An 18,401-nucleotide genomic window follows, 5' to 3' on the forward strand; every position below is an offset into this window, starting at 1 on the left:
GGACACAGGTGTTACCCAGACCTGAAGATCTGAGTGTGGAGAAGACTCAGTAAATGAGCCTGAAAGGATCAATGTGATGTCAAGTTATAGAGGAGACTGCATTTTGGATTCATGGCTTTATTTTCTAGTGGAATAATGCGGTTTTTATTTGTTTTGTACCTTTTTTGTTTGTTTTTAGTTAAAGCAAAACACTGTCATAACTTTGTTGTTTCAGGAAGACTGATTTTTGGTGGACAGATTCCACAGAATTCAGGCTTAACGTGACAAGGGCCTCCATTAGGCCAGTGCAAGTGAAGGGGAAGGCCCTGTAGGAAGCAACGGATAGATTGCCCAACCCACTAAGTGGTCACTGGGAGTAAGGGAAAGGGAGGAGTCCAAAGTGTTGTCCAGGACTGGCGCCAGGTAAAGGGCAGACGGTCGGTACAGAAACAGAAACTTAGAGAAGGCAATAGGTGCTGCTCCTCCTGGGAAGCAGCAGGGACAGGAATTCCTATCTCTAAATTCCCTGAGAGAGAATTGTTAGTGCATCACTTGATTCCTGAGGGGAAACAGGGTTAAATAAATAGCTCACCTTCTTAGGATATCAAATGTAATAATTCCTCATTCACATAACCATAATTTAATCCAATGGGTTCAAAGATGATTTAGCTCATTATGAAAAGATGCTACTGAAGATGTCAGGGTGGATGAAACTCGATTCTGTCCTTAAGAATCTTACACTGGCTATTGAGGAGGACCAGAGCATCTCAGAAACAACTGAGAGCTAAGGTGGGACTGGCTGAAAACCAGGAAATAAACATGGGTGATTTGAAGTGAAGTATGGAAAGGTCGAACTTGGTTGGTAGGAATCAGTGGGCACAAAAAAAGGAAGGACGTGAAGGACAGATAAGATTTTTGTCTAAGATAATCGAGGCAAAATGAATTACAGGCAGAAGAACAAAAATGGTTATAATGAAAAGAGTAACACCAATGATAATAGCTCTTTTTTATTGACCATATGCTGTGTGCCATGCATGATTCTAAGAGATTTAAATGCATTGCCTCATTTAATTCCAAAAGATGGAATGAGTGCATACTGAATTATTATACAACTGGGACCCCCTGAAGAATTTTGAATGGGAAGTGATTAACATCTGATGCTTGGGAGCATTAAGTGTACAGCAAAAGTTGGTGGGAAGATAAGCGCTTGTCACAAGATCTGTTAGGAAGTCATTATAATCATTCAGATGAGAGGTAGCCACCATCTAAGTTAGGCATCCAAACTAGGTGGAAATAAAAATCAAGGAAGGACCTGATACATTTTTTTGAACAAACATTGACTGAATATCTACTATATTTCTGGCATTATGTTAGGTGCTAGGCAATAGGAGCAAAAAAGATATACCCAATTCTTGCCGTCCTGGCACACAAGAGGGTATTGTAGAGAATAAAGTCCCTGGTCTTGGTGGCAAATACTTTCTTAAAACCAGCCCATCTCCCCCCACCCCCCCCCCCCGCTGTGTGTGTGTGTGTGTGTGTGTGTGTGTGGCCTCCTAGCCGACTTTTTAGGGCTCTTGAATCTCAGTGGTATTTTGCCTCTGTCTCAGACCTTCTCCCTCTTGCTGATTGGCAGAAAACACAGTGGGTGGGACAGAGCAAACTCAGCTGCAAGCCAGACAGAAGCGGGCATCTTTGGGGGTAGCACAGCTTGAGAGAAAAAAAACATTTTTCTTAAAATTCTTCTCTTCCACAGGTCAGGGTAAGGATTAGGGCAACTGGCATTGGAATGAAAGAAAGAGGATAAAAAATACATATACTTTGCCATTCCCCAAAGTATAGACCAGACTATCTTCCTTATTGTGTGTCTAAGTCTGTGCTAACTCATGACACAAGCATAAATACTGTGAAACTTATAGTATTTTGACCTGTTCCCATGAACTCAGAGCAGTTCACACTCATTGTACCCAATTTATTTCCCCCACGCTCTTATTAGACTGATATTGTGAAACATTCATGGAAACCAACTCCAGTGTTGAGCAACTTATCCAAAGGCACACAGCTAGCTTAGGAGTGGAGACAGACAGGAGTAGAGAAAGGTCTTCCAATTAATTTTAATCACAAGAGTATGAGTCTAAATTAGCACTCTTAAAAGGCGTTTCTAAAGCTTCAGAGAAGAAGCTAACCCTAGAGTTATTGCAAGATGTCCTAAATGCTGTCTTGAAAGATTGACAGAAAGTTAATTTAAGTGAATAAGTAATCAAAAATTAATTGCTTATATAGTTGCGGTTAATTCCAAAAGCATTCAGTACCTTAGTTCTTTGATCAAAAGGATGAATGAGGGATTTGGCTTTTTGAGACAAACTGTAACCATGATGTAAGTTATCTTTTACAAAATAAAAGGATAATAGTAATTTTGCTCAGTGCTCCAAAAATGCTTTTTGTCTAAACAATCAGATGTATGGGTTATGTGTTTTTTTGTGAATATTTGTTTCTTAGTTTGTATGAACATTTATTTGCTCGTCATTTTTTCTTTAATATATCTTTTAATGCATACACATCAGAGTTCTTAATATCTACTTTGGGAGGATAAAGTACAGAAAAAAAATATTTTGTCTCTCTACCAAAATTTTACTATAATATATTTTATATGAGTTGTTTTCTTAATCACAATGTTTTCATTTAGGGTTGGTATACATTTCTCGTTGTGGTGCTTTAGCCACAAAATAACCACTCAACATAATAGCTTGGGGTTGAAATACATCAAAATAGTCCAACAAAAATTTTTAAATATGGTGGCCTTAATTGGAGTTTAGGAAATAAATCTTTGAGTATAATAATTTATTCACTAGAGCCATTGTCTCAGCAAAGTATTTCATCTTAGTTTCCAAAGAACTGCTAGTCATTACTAAAAATGTTTAAAGTCGAAGGAAAAACATTTTTTTTACTTTCATTCTGGCCAAATATACTATAAAAGACTCAACTGTCAAGCAAGCCATCTGCACTTTTAAAAAAGATCAGGTAGGTGATTATGCTTGTGTAGTTAATTAATAAAAAGGGAAGTAGGGAATGGTTCACTGGGGAAACTTTTACATCGCAGTATCTATTATCAGGGATCCCATGCTGGAAGAGTGGGGTGCTAATTCTGAACGCATATAGTACCGTCCTACAAAGACATCAAGATTTGTAGGAAATCAACCCTCCAGCAGTCCTGGCAAGCCAGACTGACCCCAGCAAATGAAAATAATCAAAAGTAATTAGAAGCGTGCTGGACTACTCCTCGGAGAGCAGAGCAGGAGAGTAAACATGCCTGAATCCTCGAGCCACTGCAAAGGCCCATGTCTGAGCTGTTAGGTGCCCTGACCTTGTCCACATAAAGATGTGATTTATGAAGTGCAGGGCACAGCAGCAGGGCTTCTGTCTTCTCCTGGAGAACCAAATTACTGAGGTGGAGATTAACATGCTTTCAGTCGGGCCCATTTCCAGACCAAGGGAAATTTTTTATTTACCTTTTTTTTTTTACCTTTAATTTCCTCTTTTCTTTTTAAAACAACACCCCCCCCCCATTAAAAAAAAGAAAGTTCATCAAGAGAGATCAGAAATATCTCTCCTGAACAGTGGTGATGTGTAGATTGGAGAGTACGGGCACTCACATCCCTGTTGGTTTGTAAACTCTTATTGTGCTGGGCCATGTTTGCTGGGTCTCCCTAATCAGCATCAGAAAATTCACCTTCAAGTTTAGGGAGCCAAGCTTGTGAAATACTTCCCTGATGAAAATATGGAAGTTAAAATTAAACAAAATATTTCCTTTGATTCCATGGCTTTCTGATCTAGTTTCCCTTGCCTAAATGTTATACTTCATCATCATAAGGCTTATTCCTTAGGTTAAAAAAAACCACAAAACCCTTAAGTGAAGAAATTGTAGGTGATCAAGAATTGGAGGGAAAGAAAATGGAATGGGGAGATGGAGAGATAAATTCGTGTTTCTGTGTTGGAAGAAATATTTATATCCTCTTGAGTCCTAAAGACATGTTTTTCTTATCTTGGGTTAGGTAAGATTTTACAAAATCCTATTCTGACATGGAGAAGAAAGAATTGATTTTCTTTTTAAACACACATCAATATCTATACACGAAGCTAATTTAATTAGCAAGCAGTTATTGTTCAGCCAAATGTCAATTTCTCAGATTATTTCATGCTTCTTGACACGAACTGTATGAAACAGGATTTAACAGGATCTCCAAGAAGGAAAAACTGCACTTGAGAAATGTAAAAATGCGCTTGTATTGTCCTTGAAAAGCTACAACAACAACAAAAAAAGAGTGTTAAAATAAAAATGTCAGGCTTGGAGTTCAGTGCACATTTAGCCACCTAAAGAAATGCAAAGCTGCAGAATTAAGGGAACTCTGCTTAGGCTGAGGTTATAAAGTGCTTTCCTCTATAAACTAAAACATAATGTCAGGGTGAATGGGAACATACTTTATTAACTTTATGGTATTGAAAACTGCCAGCAAGTTGTCTTGTTTTTAAATATTGTCCTCTGCAGAGTGTTACAGGGCTGTTTGTCCACAGGAAGCCTATTAAAAGTGGACAGTGCAGTCATTTCATCTGGCTTTGGCTGGACTGCTTTTCTTTCCTTTAATGATGTGCTGGAATGTACCATGCCCATAGGGTCTCCATTAGCAGAACTTTTACTTCTGGGACAACCATGAAGTTTAAGGCTTAAAAGAGGCATCAGCTTACAGTCTTGTGGGAATCACTTGAATACTGGAGCACTAACTTCTTACTGCTTTAACTAATATATTGACTTATTTTAAATAAACAGTTACACAATGAAGGCAGAGCCAGTGGCCTTATTGGAAATCTTTGAGCCTTTTAAAGATTCTGCAATCCACCCAGATGGGGGAGGAAGGAAGGGGCCTGAGGAGGGTTTATGCCCTTTTCAAACCAGGAAGAAAACACATTAACCTCTCCCACCCCAGCCCTGCCACCAGCCAAAGGGGGATCTTTACAGCTCCCAGAAAAATCTATCAACTCACACTCAAACCCCATATTTTCCAATTCCCTTTTCCTGGTAAACAACAATTAACAGAACAAGGCAGAAAAAACAATCATTCCTTCTGGAAAAATGTTTTAAAAATATGATTCTCTTTTTAAACATTGCTGATACATCATCACTCTGTTTTCTGCCTTCCCCAAAGCTATACATTTGTTGTAGTATGTTCTCCCATTCCATCCCCTTAATAATATTTAGATCATCTGTCTTGATACATGTTTGCAAATTAAAGCTGGTTTGAGATTATAGTAAAACCATTATTTTTAATAGCCCATTTCAAGGGCAGTGCTAAAAACTGCAGAACACGCATGTTACTGATTACTGCTGAGCAGACAGCGGCTTTTACAGATTAATTTGTAACTGGGAACTACTGTAAACAGATTTCACCAGAAATCCCAAGGAATAAAGGGAATTGGTGGTGGTATTTGGCTCCTAGTATTTATTATTTTAGAACTCTCCTGATGGAAAGCAAGTTAACTAGGGGAAAAAACAGCCCCCTGCAAAAACCTTTTCCTCCAGCCGGGTCTTCTCTTCTGTTTCACTCCACGTGCCAGAGTAGGTCAGGGTCTTCTCCTGAAGGGTTAAGCATTTAAATAGCAAGAGGCTTCTTTCATGAAAACAAGGCCAATATAGCTGCTTTGGGATTCCAGGACCCTATTTTTAAACATCAAGTTGTGTCCTCAAGAAAAAGTGGGTTGATTTTGCCTTTACATGAAGTTAGTATTATATAATCAAAGGGGAGAAAGAATGGGGTGGTGTCATTTTGTGGTTGCCTTGCCCTTCTGATGATTTCCTTCAGTCTTTCTCACAAGTTATTCAGTAGAGAAAAGAGTGATGATGATGATGATGATGATGATGACGATGACGACGATGATAAAACAATGATGGGGCTACCCTCTCCCCACCCCATCTCTCTAGATAATTCTTCCAAGATCTCAGAAGGAAAGTGTTAAATCTTTTGGTTATGGTTGGGGGTAGAGAATTTCATATACATAGCAATAGCCTTAGCTGAGGCCGGTGTCTGCGGGCCTGGACTGCAGGGTGCACTTATCCCAGCTCGAGGCTTGGGAAGGCACAGGAACCGTCTAGGAGGAGAGCAAAGCCGGGCTGGCCGCACGGGCGGGAGGTAGGGAGTTCACCTGGGTGGTTGCAGCCTCAGGCGCTGCTCCTTAATTCGGGGCGCAATGCCATCTACCGGCTTCATGGTGCACCTGCAAGTACCCAGACCTTAAAAGTCGCCCCGCCTCCCCCACCCGAACCCAATATAAGGGAAAAAACTCCGAGGCCCTCTCCACGAAATCCTAATTTAGCTGGGACCTGACACTGATTCCACACGACCTTTTGTTTACCCACCGACGTTTCCTCCTTTTCAGAGCAGCTTTGTAAAGGGCAAGGAGGTGGGAGCTGTGGGGCCGGGAAGGAGGATTGGGGCGCTAAGCTCTCAGGCCCCCTGATCAGGCCGCACTGTCTGAAGCAATCGGTTCACCAGATTACTTGTATTTAATACACAATGCATCATAAAACAAATCCCTCATCCTGACAGGAAGAAAATAGAACAGCTCATAGCTCGAGCCGGTCCAATTTATGGCTAAATTAAAAAAAGGGGGGGGGCGTCTGACAATGGGCAAGTTGAGGAAGGGCAGGAAATCAATGGCAACAAACCGGGGGCTCTTAAAGGTTCTCAAGCACCGAACTCTATGGGAATATCTGACCGAGTTTTAGGTTATTTACAAAGAATTTTTCCTGTCTTACCTACCACTGCTATGCGATTTCCCCTCAAACAATGGCCATTATCTGAAATAACAGTTCAATGTCATAGATAACAGGCCACCGAAACGAATTAGTCACCACCTCTTGTCATTTTCTCTCCCCCACATCCCTCCCTTTTGTTACTATTTTTGTTTTTAAATCATCATTTGGGGGGAAATAGAGATTTATTTGATTTACATATCTGTGTGCACTTGGAGAAAATAAAAAGACCTGGCCCCCTTTGCAGATAAAGTTTAACACAAGCGCTTTCCATCCCCTCTCCATCCACCCCTCCCCCGCAAGCGTCGCTTAACTCCTTTACTTTGCTTAACTTTCCATTGTTGAATTGAGAAGTTGGATTTTGTCCATTTGTTTTTATGAATGGAGATTTGTGATAAAAAGCGTTATTTCCATTTAACCGACGGGCTTTACTTAATTTTGCAAGGTTGCCTAAGTAAATCCATAGACTCTTTTATTTTGACAAATATTCCCTATATTCTTTCGTCCAATGTCGTTTCTGAAATGTGTTGATAAAAATTGATCATATATATTAAAAAGTTATTAATCACAGGATCACTAAAAGTAGCAATTAGAATGTTAAAAGTTTAAAAATAATGAGTTGTCAAATTGCTTAATTTCATTTTTCGGCGTTCATGGTGTTTTAAATTAGTGTATCAAAGAATATGGCAAAAACTCACCAAACAATCGTCAATCTCTCTAAGTCTATAATACCTCATTTGGGCAGATTACATGTGAATAATATTTCAGATTTTTAAATTCCTCCTAAGAAAAACATGATTTGAAGAGAGTAGCATGCTCTTCTGCTGACTTAACTATAATAATAAAGGAAATAAATTAGTACGAATTTCAATAATATAAAAAGGTGCTTAGAAAACTGGAAATGTACATGTCAACTTTTCACTCTTAGGGTGCTGTTTTCTGAAAATTTCTAAACTAATTTTGTTTAGCTTGAGCAGGCGTCCTTTTACCCGAAACCTCATCTTTGCCCCTCCAGCGCCCCACCCCCAGCCTCGGAGCACACACCCTCACAGTCCCGAAAGCACTTCACCCCATCACTCCCATCCCCCATCACTCTAACACACACACACACACACACACACACACACGCACGCACGCACACACGCACACACACTTACTCACTCTTACACTTGTGCTTTCAGGACATTGAAACAGAGGATATTTCCCTGGGGAAAGAAATCCTGCCTTGGGAGATTGGCGAGATCTCCCCATTGGTTGTTTACCCAGAGAAATCTACATGTTTAAGGGGAATGGTGCATCCATAATCAGTCTGTCCCTATAGGACTTAGGTCTTGGCGACCTTTTTGTGACCTCTCCCGCCAGAGGAGGCTGCTGTCACTTTAAAAATTACTGAAAGAGGAGCTCGTCTGGCTTCCGATCACTCTGGGCGGCGGGAGATAGCTCCCTTTCTCCCTCGCCCCGGGTTCTTTCTGGATGGCCGAGCAGATCCTCTTTAAAGAGACAGTTCATGAAACAGAAACCCAGCGGCTGAGCTTGGAGTTGCGAAAGGGGACGATCCCGTGAGGGTCTAGGACGGGGAAGGCGCTGCGGAGGATCTAAAAGGGGACTAGAGCTCCCCTCGCCTCCCCAGGCCCCCCACCTTTTCAAACTCTCCTCCTCCTGCCGGTTCCCCCCTCCCCACCTTTGGAACTGAGAAAGAGAAGTGGAAGAAGTTTTAGTGGGTTTCAGATAACTTTCATTACACATCGGGCTGATAAGAGCAAGAGAAAGTGAGAAAAGAGGGAGGTGATGTGAACCAGAAGGAATAGCTCCGAGCTCTTTTAGGAAGGGGGAAAAAGCCAAAACTTCCCAAACCCGGGTCACTCGGAAGAGAGGAGACTGCTTTTCTGGTTTCAAAAATACACTGTTGGCGGACAATAAATCTGAAACGCGTGGTCCTGGCGAGATCCTAGAAACGGACAAAGTTATCAGAAACCCTTTCGGAAATCGAGACTCGAGGCTTTTTTTTTTAACCTCTCGAAATGTGGCTCGGGATCATTTGAAAGGATTGTCGTGCAGGAAAACTGGGGGCTGCTGATTATTTTATTTTGTTTGTTTTAATTCTTCTGTGATTGTCTTTTATTGCTGAGTTGAGGCCATAGAAATCTTAAGGTAAGAGAACTCACTTTAAAAAAAGTGTTGGCGATATGCATAGTTTGTAACTTCGGACAGTTTCCTGCCTTGGCACCCCTTCTCCGGGGCGCCCCCCGCCCCCCAGCCTTCTTTTCCTACTTGCCCGCAGTCTCGCGGAGCCCTGCTGCTTATCTACGTTGCCGCGACTGGCGATTTCCTTGTTCCTCCTGTGGAACGGTGCGGTCTGGACGCGCGTCTCCGGGGTGGGTCGTCCGGCCTTCGGTGGGTCTCTCTGCCGGCTGTCGGCCTCTTTTCCTTGCGTCCTTCTCCTGTTTCCCCTCCCTCCGTGTGTCTGTCCGTCGGTATCTGGGACGCAGAAGGTGGGGTTGCCAAAATCTGAATTCCTGGCACCGGCCACGCGACTTTGGAGCAGCTTTCGGCCGAGTTCCACCTTGCCAAGTAACAGCTTTGCTGTCCAACGTCGTGTGCTGCTTCGCGAGAAAGTCACATTCGGACCCTTTGGCTAGGTTGTGGGGTTTTTTTTCTTCTTTTGCTGTTGGGGTTTTTTTTTTTTTTTTTTTGAAAGGGCCTTTCTCTAAAGTCTACCTAAAGGGAATTCTTTTTTTTTTTTTTTTTTAAAGCTATCTCTGGAACTTGGAAGCTTTTAAAAACACAGGAGTGTGTTAGGCGAAATGACGGAAGATGTGCTATTACTTTATTTTATTCGAGATTTCTGAGACGATTAAGACACTGGGTAGACAAATGCAGTTCTGCTAGGAAATCAAAAGTAAATAATTCACCCAGGGGGGATACGTTTCTGGAAAAAGTTAAGCTTTTGTCTTGGGGCAAGAATATTGAGGGTAAGAAAGTTAATATGTTGGTGAAATACTTGAATAATCATGTAACATATATATGAAAAGACATTCTTTGGAAATGAACCTGTTTTTAAATTAATTTCACTGTTGACAGTGGCAATGGCAATAATGTTAACACGGAATAAAATTACACCTAGAATTTTTATGTGTAGTATGTGCAATACTCAAGTCCCTGCCCCCGCAAAAGGGAATACTGGAAAACTAAGGGGATAGATGATTCTTGACTTTGAAATTAACAAGTTTTCCATGTCTTCTACAAATATGAAATGGAACTGGTGTTGCATTTCACTGACTTCACCCTATTTCCTTCATTAAATATTTCTCTAGTGTGTCAGTAGAGCTGCCTTTTTTTTTTTGCTAGTCAAGAAAACAAACAACAAAAGATCTACTAGAAACCAAACAACCCAAAACCCAAACAACAACCAAACTTCTTACTATTTTAAAATGTGTATTACTACTGTTATTTATGGTTCTTCTAGACATCTGAGGGGGAGGGAGTCTCAAGTTGCCATTTGAGTTACTCAGCATTGAGAGTTGAAGAAAACAAAGTTTGTAATGCTATTTATAATAAATTGTTAAAAATCTGTCCTCACTTAGAGAGAGTGTTCCATGTGGACGTTTTGCTGTTTTTAGTGTGAAGAAGCATCTTTGGAAAAGACTTGCTGTGGGGTGCATGTGTGTGTATAGCAATTATTATCCCTATCTTCTGTTCCGATTTTTCTTTTATAAATTGTGGGGCTACTTATTGCCCTTTAATTGCCTCATGGCCAAAGGCTTATTCATAATGCCTCTTGACTAGAGCCCTCTCAGAGCACTGGGCTTCTTCTTGAAGTTTGTGGTGAGTTAATGACTTGAATCTGCAACTGGGTGATTACCTGAATTCTATGCAAAATTGCTTTTAGTCTGTATATCCAAGAATTTAGTTTTAACATTTATGTAGGTATACATAAAGCAGAGTACTGTGGGGTTTATTTAATTCATTAATTTTTGTTCTAGACTATATTGTTTAGTCTTTGATAGGAAACTTCCTCAAGTTTGCATTAACTGATTGACATGAGAAATACCAGCCTTTCTAGTTATTCACCATCAGGTCAACAACTCTGCAGCTTTAAACATTATTGCTGCTAGTGAATCAGAATACTTTTGTTTAAGTATGCAAAACCTTAAAAATGGATGTTTCCCATTTCAATTTTTGTTTAATAGGTGTCCTAAGTAATAATTAGTATTTAGGCTTGGCTGAATGTAAAAATCTCATGAAAAATAACCATACACAACCATGTATAATGATGACAATTTACTCCAATATTCTTATATATTTTTTACTTGTTCACAAGCCAGTTTTGTTATTTTGCTTATCAAAGGTAAAACTGAAATATGCATTGGCATGTGTTAACTAAAACATTAAGTTGCCATATTTTGCATGAGTGTTTACCAATCATTTGCTTTCATTTGCTTTTCTTTAGTTTGGACAAATGCATCTATGATACAAATCTTATTACCTTCTTCAATTAAGGATGTGATTTCATCGTAATGAAATGAAAACTGAAAATGAATTTAATAATATTTAGATTAAAGTTTTTAAATTGAATTCATTTAATGCAAAAATGTAAAAGTGCATTGGAAGACTATCTGAACAAAAAATATTGACTGTTTAGTTTAGAAATATTATATTAATATATACTGTTCAATGTTATTTTTTGTAAAAATCACATTGGGTAAAATTAAGTCAATAGCACTCATTCATGCATAACAAGGAAACAAGCATTTTTAAAAACCAATTAGTGTTTCTGTAATAATTCACCATTGCTTCGTTCCTTTAAAAAACAGTACTTTGCCACTTTTAAGATAATGTTTCTCCTTATTAATATTCATGCTGATTTTTTTCTTTTAAAGATTAAAAGGAGGAATATACATTTGAATACAATATTTTCAAGTAGTTAACCATTTTAATGAATGAACTGAGGTAGAAATTGATTGTTCTCATCTTCTTCCTTTTAGATCTTAGATGAGTTTTGCAATGTGAAGTTCTGCATAGATGCTAGTGAACCAGATGTAGGAAGCTGGCTCAAGTACATCAGGTTCGCTGGCTGTTATGATCAGCACAACCTCGTTGCATGCCAGATAAATGATCAGGTATGTTGTAAAGATTTTCTTGTCTTTCTTTGAGAACACTAAAGTATCACTGAAGCCTGAAGAAAAAAATAACAATGAACTGCAATAGACCCTTGTGGCCTGTTTGCTGATGTGGTGAAAGATAATGCGCAAATATAAGTAAGATGCAGAATGAAGTCATTTTCAGTATTATTTTGTTTTACTATTACTTTTTTTAGGTAGTTAATTCACTTTGTACCACTAAACTTCATAAATGCTCTTGTTTTCTGAGTGTGATTGAATGATTTGAAAACTGAATACTAATTGTTGTTAGCTGTTCTTTACCTTTTATTCTTTACCATTATAACAGGGAGACATTCATAGAAAGTACTGAGCTAATCAATGACACTTTGTGAATTTATGCAGAAATTGGAAATGATATACTTGAAATATTATATAGATTTATTAGAACTAGTAGGTAGATATAATCTGTATGATCTGTGTGTGAAATTATCTGATTGTGCATTTATATCGATTTGCCTAAATATAAGTGAGAAACACTTTTAGATTAATCAAAGCACTCTTTTAAAAAATATCACTGCTGGAAATTGCTTCATAGAGGCCCATGCGGTGATCTTAGACTGGGCCCATGCGGTGAAAATAGACTGGGTTCATACTTTAATAATAATAACTGTGAAATAAGATCATGAAAATATCATAAAACATATTTTGCACTCAATAAAGTTAGGTTATGAATCTTGTAACTGACTATGACAATACCTAAAACAACAAGAAGTTCAGCCTGTTAATTTTTGTTTTATAAACATTTTTGAATTAGAATTTAATTATGTTATCATTATTTATAACTTTTAACCCAGTGATGACCTAAATCAAATTATGTTTTAAAAACCACATTGAAATAGTTGCTTGGGAAATCTACTATGAAAATCACCACCAAGAAAAAGAAAAGTTTAAATTAAATGTTTTCAATTGAAAGCTGTTAAGTAACGCTAATGTCATATAGTCTAAGAATCTATTTCAGTCATCTTTATGAGATTATTCTTTGGCATTTTACCAGCCATCAGATAATTTTTACTGACTACACTACATAAGAGGTAGTAAATTGTGAAATTAGGTTTAAATGGGAATCATTTAAAAATCTTCAACATATATCAAAAATAATGAACCAATCAATTGTTCTTGTCCCTTTGCTGTAAGAAAACAAGAGGCATTATTGACAAAGGAAAATATTATTAAATTAGCTATTGATTGTGAGCAGAAAATAATATCCCAAGTCTGTCATATGAGTTACTGTCACCACCAACAGCAAACATTTCTGAGCCCCCACTATTTGTGGGTATGGAAGATACATAGGTGTTGCGCATGAGTGAACTGTGTGTGTTATGTCTCCTAAGAAGGGAACCGAAGGAACTCGAAAGGCAGCTGTAAGATGAAATAATACAATTATATCATAATAATGACTTGCCATCCATCTGTACTGACAAAAGGAGCTATTTCCTTAGACAGATAAAACTGTTGCAGGGTCACCGAAGAGGTGGTTGAAGAATCCCACTTGTGCCCCATTCATTTTTTATTTATTATTTATGTGTCTAGTACTTTATAATAAGTATACTCTTGTCATTGGGAATCTTGATTGCATAAAAAAGGAAACTATTTTGCTCTTTCTAACTCTGAATTAGATTGCTTTTTAGAATAGGCATTTATAGTTTTTATATAGTTACTTTTGAGGTAAACATTGTAAAATGAATTGCTTTCAAAAGAAAATAGACTGGGTTCATACTTTAATAAATAGCATGATTACTCTTTGGAGCTGAAGAGCCAGGGAAAATGGTTAATCAGGAAAAACATAAAAGGCCAATATTAGACACATACCTATTATTTCTGTAAGAACTCATTTTAAAGTTACGTGTTATGCTGACAGATACATAAGATGGTAACAGAGTGTGTATCAGATAACATAATAGTGAAATTGACATTACATGGTCAAGTCAATTCACCCATAAGAAACAAGAGAAAAGTCAGAGGTAAAAGTCAGATTCATGTGATAGGCATATAGGCATACAATCACCCTCAGCTCGGTTGGCAAGACAAAAGAGAACAGACACCCAAATAGTATATGCATATAGTATAAACAGACCCATCTATAAGCTTGTATGGGTATTTTAAAAGCCAATTAAGACAAGTAATTCCAGACAGCTTTGAAATGTGAATGTTGGACTAGGTACAATGATAAAGGAGCTGACTAAAGAGGTTCTCTGGGTCTATTTTTTCGCTCTCTTTCCCATGAGTAGGAGCTGCCAAATGGTGAATAAGCACAACTCATCACATAAGGGACACCTCCATCATGTGAGATACTATTTAATATCCAAATGTAGAGAAAGACCCTGGATCAGGAGTTGTTATTAAACATGAACCATATCAACCCACCTGCACGACATGAAAGCAAACGAAGCACTCTACAAGAAATTGTAAAAAGTGTTTCTCTTTGCTCTGATTCTTAGATAGAATTCAGATTTGTAAAATGGATTTTAACAACACAACTGTGAGAAGGAAGAATTTCAGTGAATCTCTCAACTGCAGTCTAACCATTGTAACAGTTAGGCTATCTATAAAAGATGGGAAACAAGGACCCAGAACAAGACAAGAGAATGTAAATTAGAGTTTACTTTGCAAAGATATACAGATATTAAAAAATTCCAATGTTAAGGATCAAGTTTAATCAGTTTGGATCAGTTATTTCATTAAGATTAGAAAAAATAACTGCAAAAAATAATGTGGAGGAGTTCCACAAAGGAGAATAAATGTGTTTGCTAAGGTGATAATACAGTTTTGTAATAGGGGGACAGTCGAGACGTGTACTGGATAAAACCCATATTTGAATTGTTTGGGGGTAAAGAAGTACTTAGAAACAGCATGGATTTTGATTTTCAAGTAAAGTCAATAAAATACATAATCTGTTTTGTATCATAAAAACAAAGGCCATTCAATGAACATTTTTCTAATACCCCTCTGCAAGATTTTATTAGAGGGGATTTTTCTGAGTTAAATTTTTCTAATAGACTCCTGTGAGTTATTTTATTTCACATTTTTTCAAACCAAAATTAGCTTTGTGGAAGTTTTCTTTTCTCGACAATACTGCCTAGAAAGACTAATTATTGTTTTTAGATCTCTTTCATTTCGTGTTTTTAAAATTACTGCAGTGATGTTTTTAGAGATAGGAATTCTGAAAATACTGGCCTAACTGCTAGACCATAATTTCAAAGTAGCTTCAGCTCCTGACTGATATCTTTATTCCCCTCTGAAAATATTGTATTAACTATAATAATTTATCTTTGTAACAGAGGGCCACACCAAAGATACTAGTAAATTAAGACCACAGTCACACTCAAGTCATAAAATAGCAAATGCATTAAAAACACTTTTATCCTTGAAGTCCTAATGAATTTTCCCTTATTCCTTAAAGTGTCTCTATAGTGCTAATAACTATACTGCTTGTTACACAGTGGCTAGCTGGAAATTTATACTGAAACAGACCTTGCTTCCATATTTTTATGTTCAACAATCTGAAATTGTCCCTGGTTGCTTTCAGGAGCGAGGGCTGGCAGTAAAGGTAGGCAGGGCAAGAGCAAAAGCAGAGAGTTGGATGACGAAAGCTGTTTCCCAAATAGGTCTTCAAGAGGACCAGAGGTGCAGAGGAGGCTGCAAAAAAATGGCTTATTAATTATTCAGAGATTTTATTTGCATCTAGGAGTACCTGTGTGTTAAAGGCAAAGTAGGCTCAACATGTAGATGATTCACTGAGTTTTTTTTTCCTGAGTATTTTGATGTCCTTTCCTTAGATGTCTTATAGATAACTTACTTTGACCAAGCATTTTGAGGGGTGGATATAGCACATTGCTTTAGATTTGGTGTCACCCTGCTCCTGCCTCTCTCTCCATTCTTGGATGAGTTTCCTTGTACCTTCATGTTTCTATATCCTTCCCCTAAATCGAAGGCAAGGTGACCCCTGGACTCCCTGTCCATCTCAAACAATGCCAGTTCTCATTTATGATATATTCCTAAGTTTTGTGTACTTATGGAATAGCTCTCTTGATAGAAGTTTTCCTCTAATACTTCTTCATGAAACCAAATTGGTTATAATCAGACAGATCACTTGCAATTCATTTAAGCTGACTTTTTAGACTGAAACAAGGCCTGCCTTTCCACTCATGATAATTGGAATGACCTGGGTGTGTGCTTTGGGGTGACATTTTCTATATGTGTATATATTCTGCATCATGGCAAGGAACATGATTTCACTCCAACTCCTGGCCTGCCCTAACATGGTCTACAAGTGGAATAAAGTTCTCAGAAACCCAAGACATTATTAATCTTGTCATTTACACAAGGTGATAAGCCCTTTCATTTTTAAATGGGCCCTTGACAGTTGGCATTTAGTAAGTAGAATAAAAGAAGTCTGCTTTTCACTCTGAATAGAAAAAAATGTGTCGATAAGAGACTATCTTAATGCCTGATATATATTTTGAAGACATAGGATGTAGAAGAACGAGTGCCCCTCAGAGAATGCCAGGTCGGAATTCACGTAGGGGGTTCTGCCAGCTCTCCTGTGGTTAATGAGCAGCAGCAAAGTTCTGCAGTGATTTCGGTTGGGACGGGCATTGTTCTCGTTTGTGCTTTACCTTATAAAGTTTTAACTGCTTCCAGGACGATCGTGGCTGAATTGGCACACCCGCTTTCGCTCTCCTCCAGGCCACGTCGGTGGTTGTATCGGAGAGCTGTGACATCAGAGCCATATCGTTATTGCAGGCGTATTATGGGCTCAATTATCAAGTTATTTTCCTTGGCTTTTCACTGAGAAAAAAATGTTTTCCTGCATCCTTCAGTTAAAGCGATTTATGCAAAAAAGAAGGCTAGTTAAAAAGTAAAATGTAATTTGTTAGCTTTTTCCACTTCAAAAAATAGATACACACACACACACACACACACACGGTGTTTGCGTAGATTGTCAGGTAATTTGTTAATGTGCTCTTCCTTTACAAGGATTTCTGTCCACATTTTCAATGACCTCTTTTGATGTTAAAATTATTATTGGCTTTGGGCATTTTCTTTGCTTTGCTTTTAAGTCAAGTTCCACTTTTATACCAAAGTTATGCTCTGCTGTTTTAAGATGAATGCCAGCTGGCCATACCCAGGGACTGGCTCTGTGAACGATGCCCAAGCTGACTTTGGGGGGATGTTGTTTGGCTGATAATTCACTTCTTTCACTCGAAGACAAAACTGTCTCAGACATAGTTTGCCGTTCAATATTTACATAAGATAGACAGCACTGCTTCCCTCCTCACCAAAAAGTTATCCTAATGTAATAATGCCCCGGACACCACATTGCCATAATACTGCACAGATGAGGAATGTTACTAAGATTCTCAGGCCACATAAGGGGAAAATATGATAACCTAAAGTGCACATTTTAGCTTCTAGTAACTGGTGTTTGCACAGTATACACCACCACTCATTCAGGAAGATCTCAAAGCCTCACACCCATACTAGACTTCAGCTGTTTCTGGAATGGTGACAAGAAACCATCCTCAGAATGCACTACAAGCCGTCAAGGAGGAAAACATGCTGGTCAAGGACACAAGGAACGCCTCCAGCCTAGTAAAAAACCCAAAGATGACTTTTGGCTTCCTTACCATGTGATGATGGGGCTCTTCCCAAATGTTTTGAAACCATCCAGAATGACCAGTTTGTCAGAGAGGGAAATGAAATGGCCACATTAAAGACAGGTGGTTAAGGCTATTTCCTGTGGAGTATGCAGAGAGATCCTTAGAGGTTACTTAAAGGGACCACTTGCGTGGCTTTCAGTCTGGCTACACTGTAGGTTCCAGGTATGGTAAAGGATCGTTATCACTTGCCCTGTTTATGCAAACTGAGGCCAACAGTCAGTTCTCTCTGTTCTATATCATCTAATAAATTACACTAGGCTTTCTCTTCATGTTATTAATAAAGAGCTAAAAATGTGGGGTAAAACTTCTCCATGAATGTTTTTGTCCTGAAAATAACCAGTGGCTACACATTTTCCATTTTGGAAGCAGTTAGTATCTGGTATTTCCCAGTTTAGACTGTCACTCTAGGGAAAAGTCTAGGGTACCATCTCTTTGGAGAAACTAAGGATACTAAGGATGGTTTGCTTTGATGAGGCTTGGACATGATAAAGCTCCCATTCTGTTGGACAAATATCTTTACATTCTGTCATCAATCTCTCTGTCTGCTGAAGACACTTCTTGTTATTTCTTCCTAATTAGGCTCAGAATACATAATAGGGTCTTTCTTCTAGAGGCTAAAAAGTTGACATCACATCTGCCCTTCAGAATTGGGGTTTTCCACATTGCTGTGAGCAGATCAGGGCTCCAGACTACGTTTCCAATAGCCCACTCATGGGCGCACACTTTCTCTGTACACTTGGTGTTACCTCTCTGCAGCACAAAGGCTGACAGATGTGTTCACATCAGATGTTGACTTTG

At 38.5% G+C, this 18,401-nt stretch overlaps 1 protein-coding gene across 10 annotated transcripts in view; it reads left to right on the forward strand.

Moving 5' to 3' along the window:
• MECOM (MDS1 and EVI1 complex locus) overlaps positions 1 to 18,401 on the forward strand; it is a 551,406-nt gene that overhangs the window by 481,768 nt on the left and 51,237 nt on the right. For 6 of the 10 annotated variants that reach the window (XM_053657783.1, XM_053657784.1, XM_053657787.1 and 3 more), the window contains exon 3: positions 11,767 to 11,901. In XM_053657783.1, the coding sequence (XP_053513758.1) occupies positions 11,767 to 11,901 (135 nt within the window). Of the gene's footprint in view, positions 1 to 8,043; positions 8,933 to 9,069; positions 9,176 to 9,202; positions 9,421 to 11,766; positions 11,902 to 18,401 lie in introns of those variants that run through there. The other 4 variants (XM_037137641.2, XM_037137646.2, XM_037137647.2 and 1 more) reach the window with 4 other exon arrangements.

This window comes from Artibeus jamaicensis, unplaced genomic scaffold, assembly GCF_021234435.1.
Source record: "Artibeus jamaicensis isolate MK-2021 breed Jamaican fruit bat unplaced genomic scaffold, CSHL_Jam_final scaffold_474, whole genome shotgun sequence".
Taxonomy (NCBI): Eukaryota; Metazoa; Chordata; class Mammalia; order Chiroptera; family Phyllostomidae; genus Artibeus; species Artibeus jamaicensis.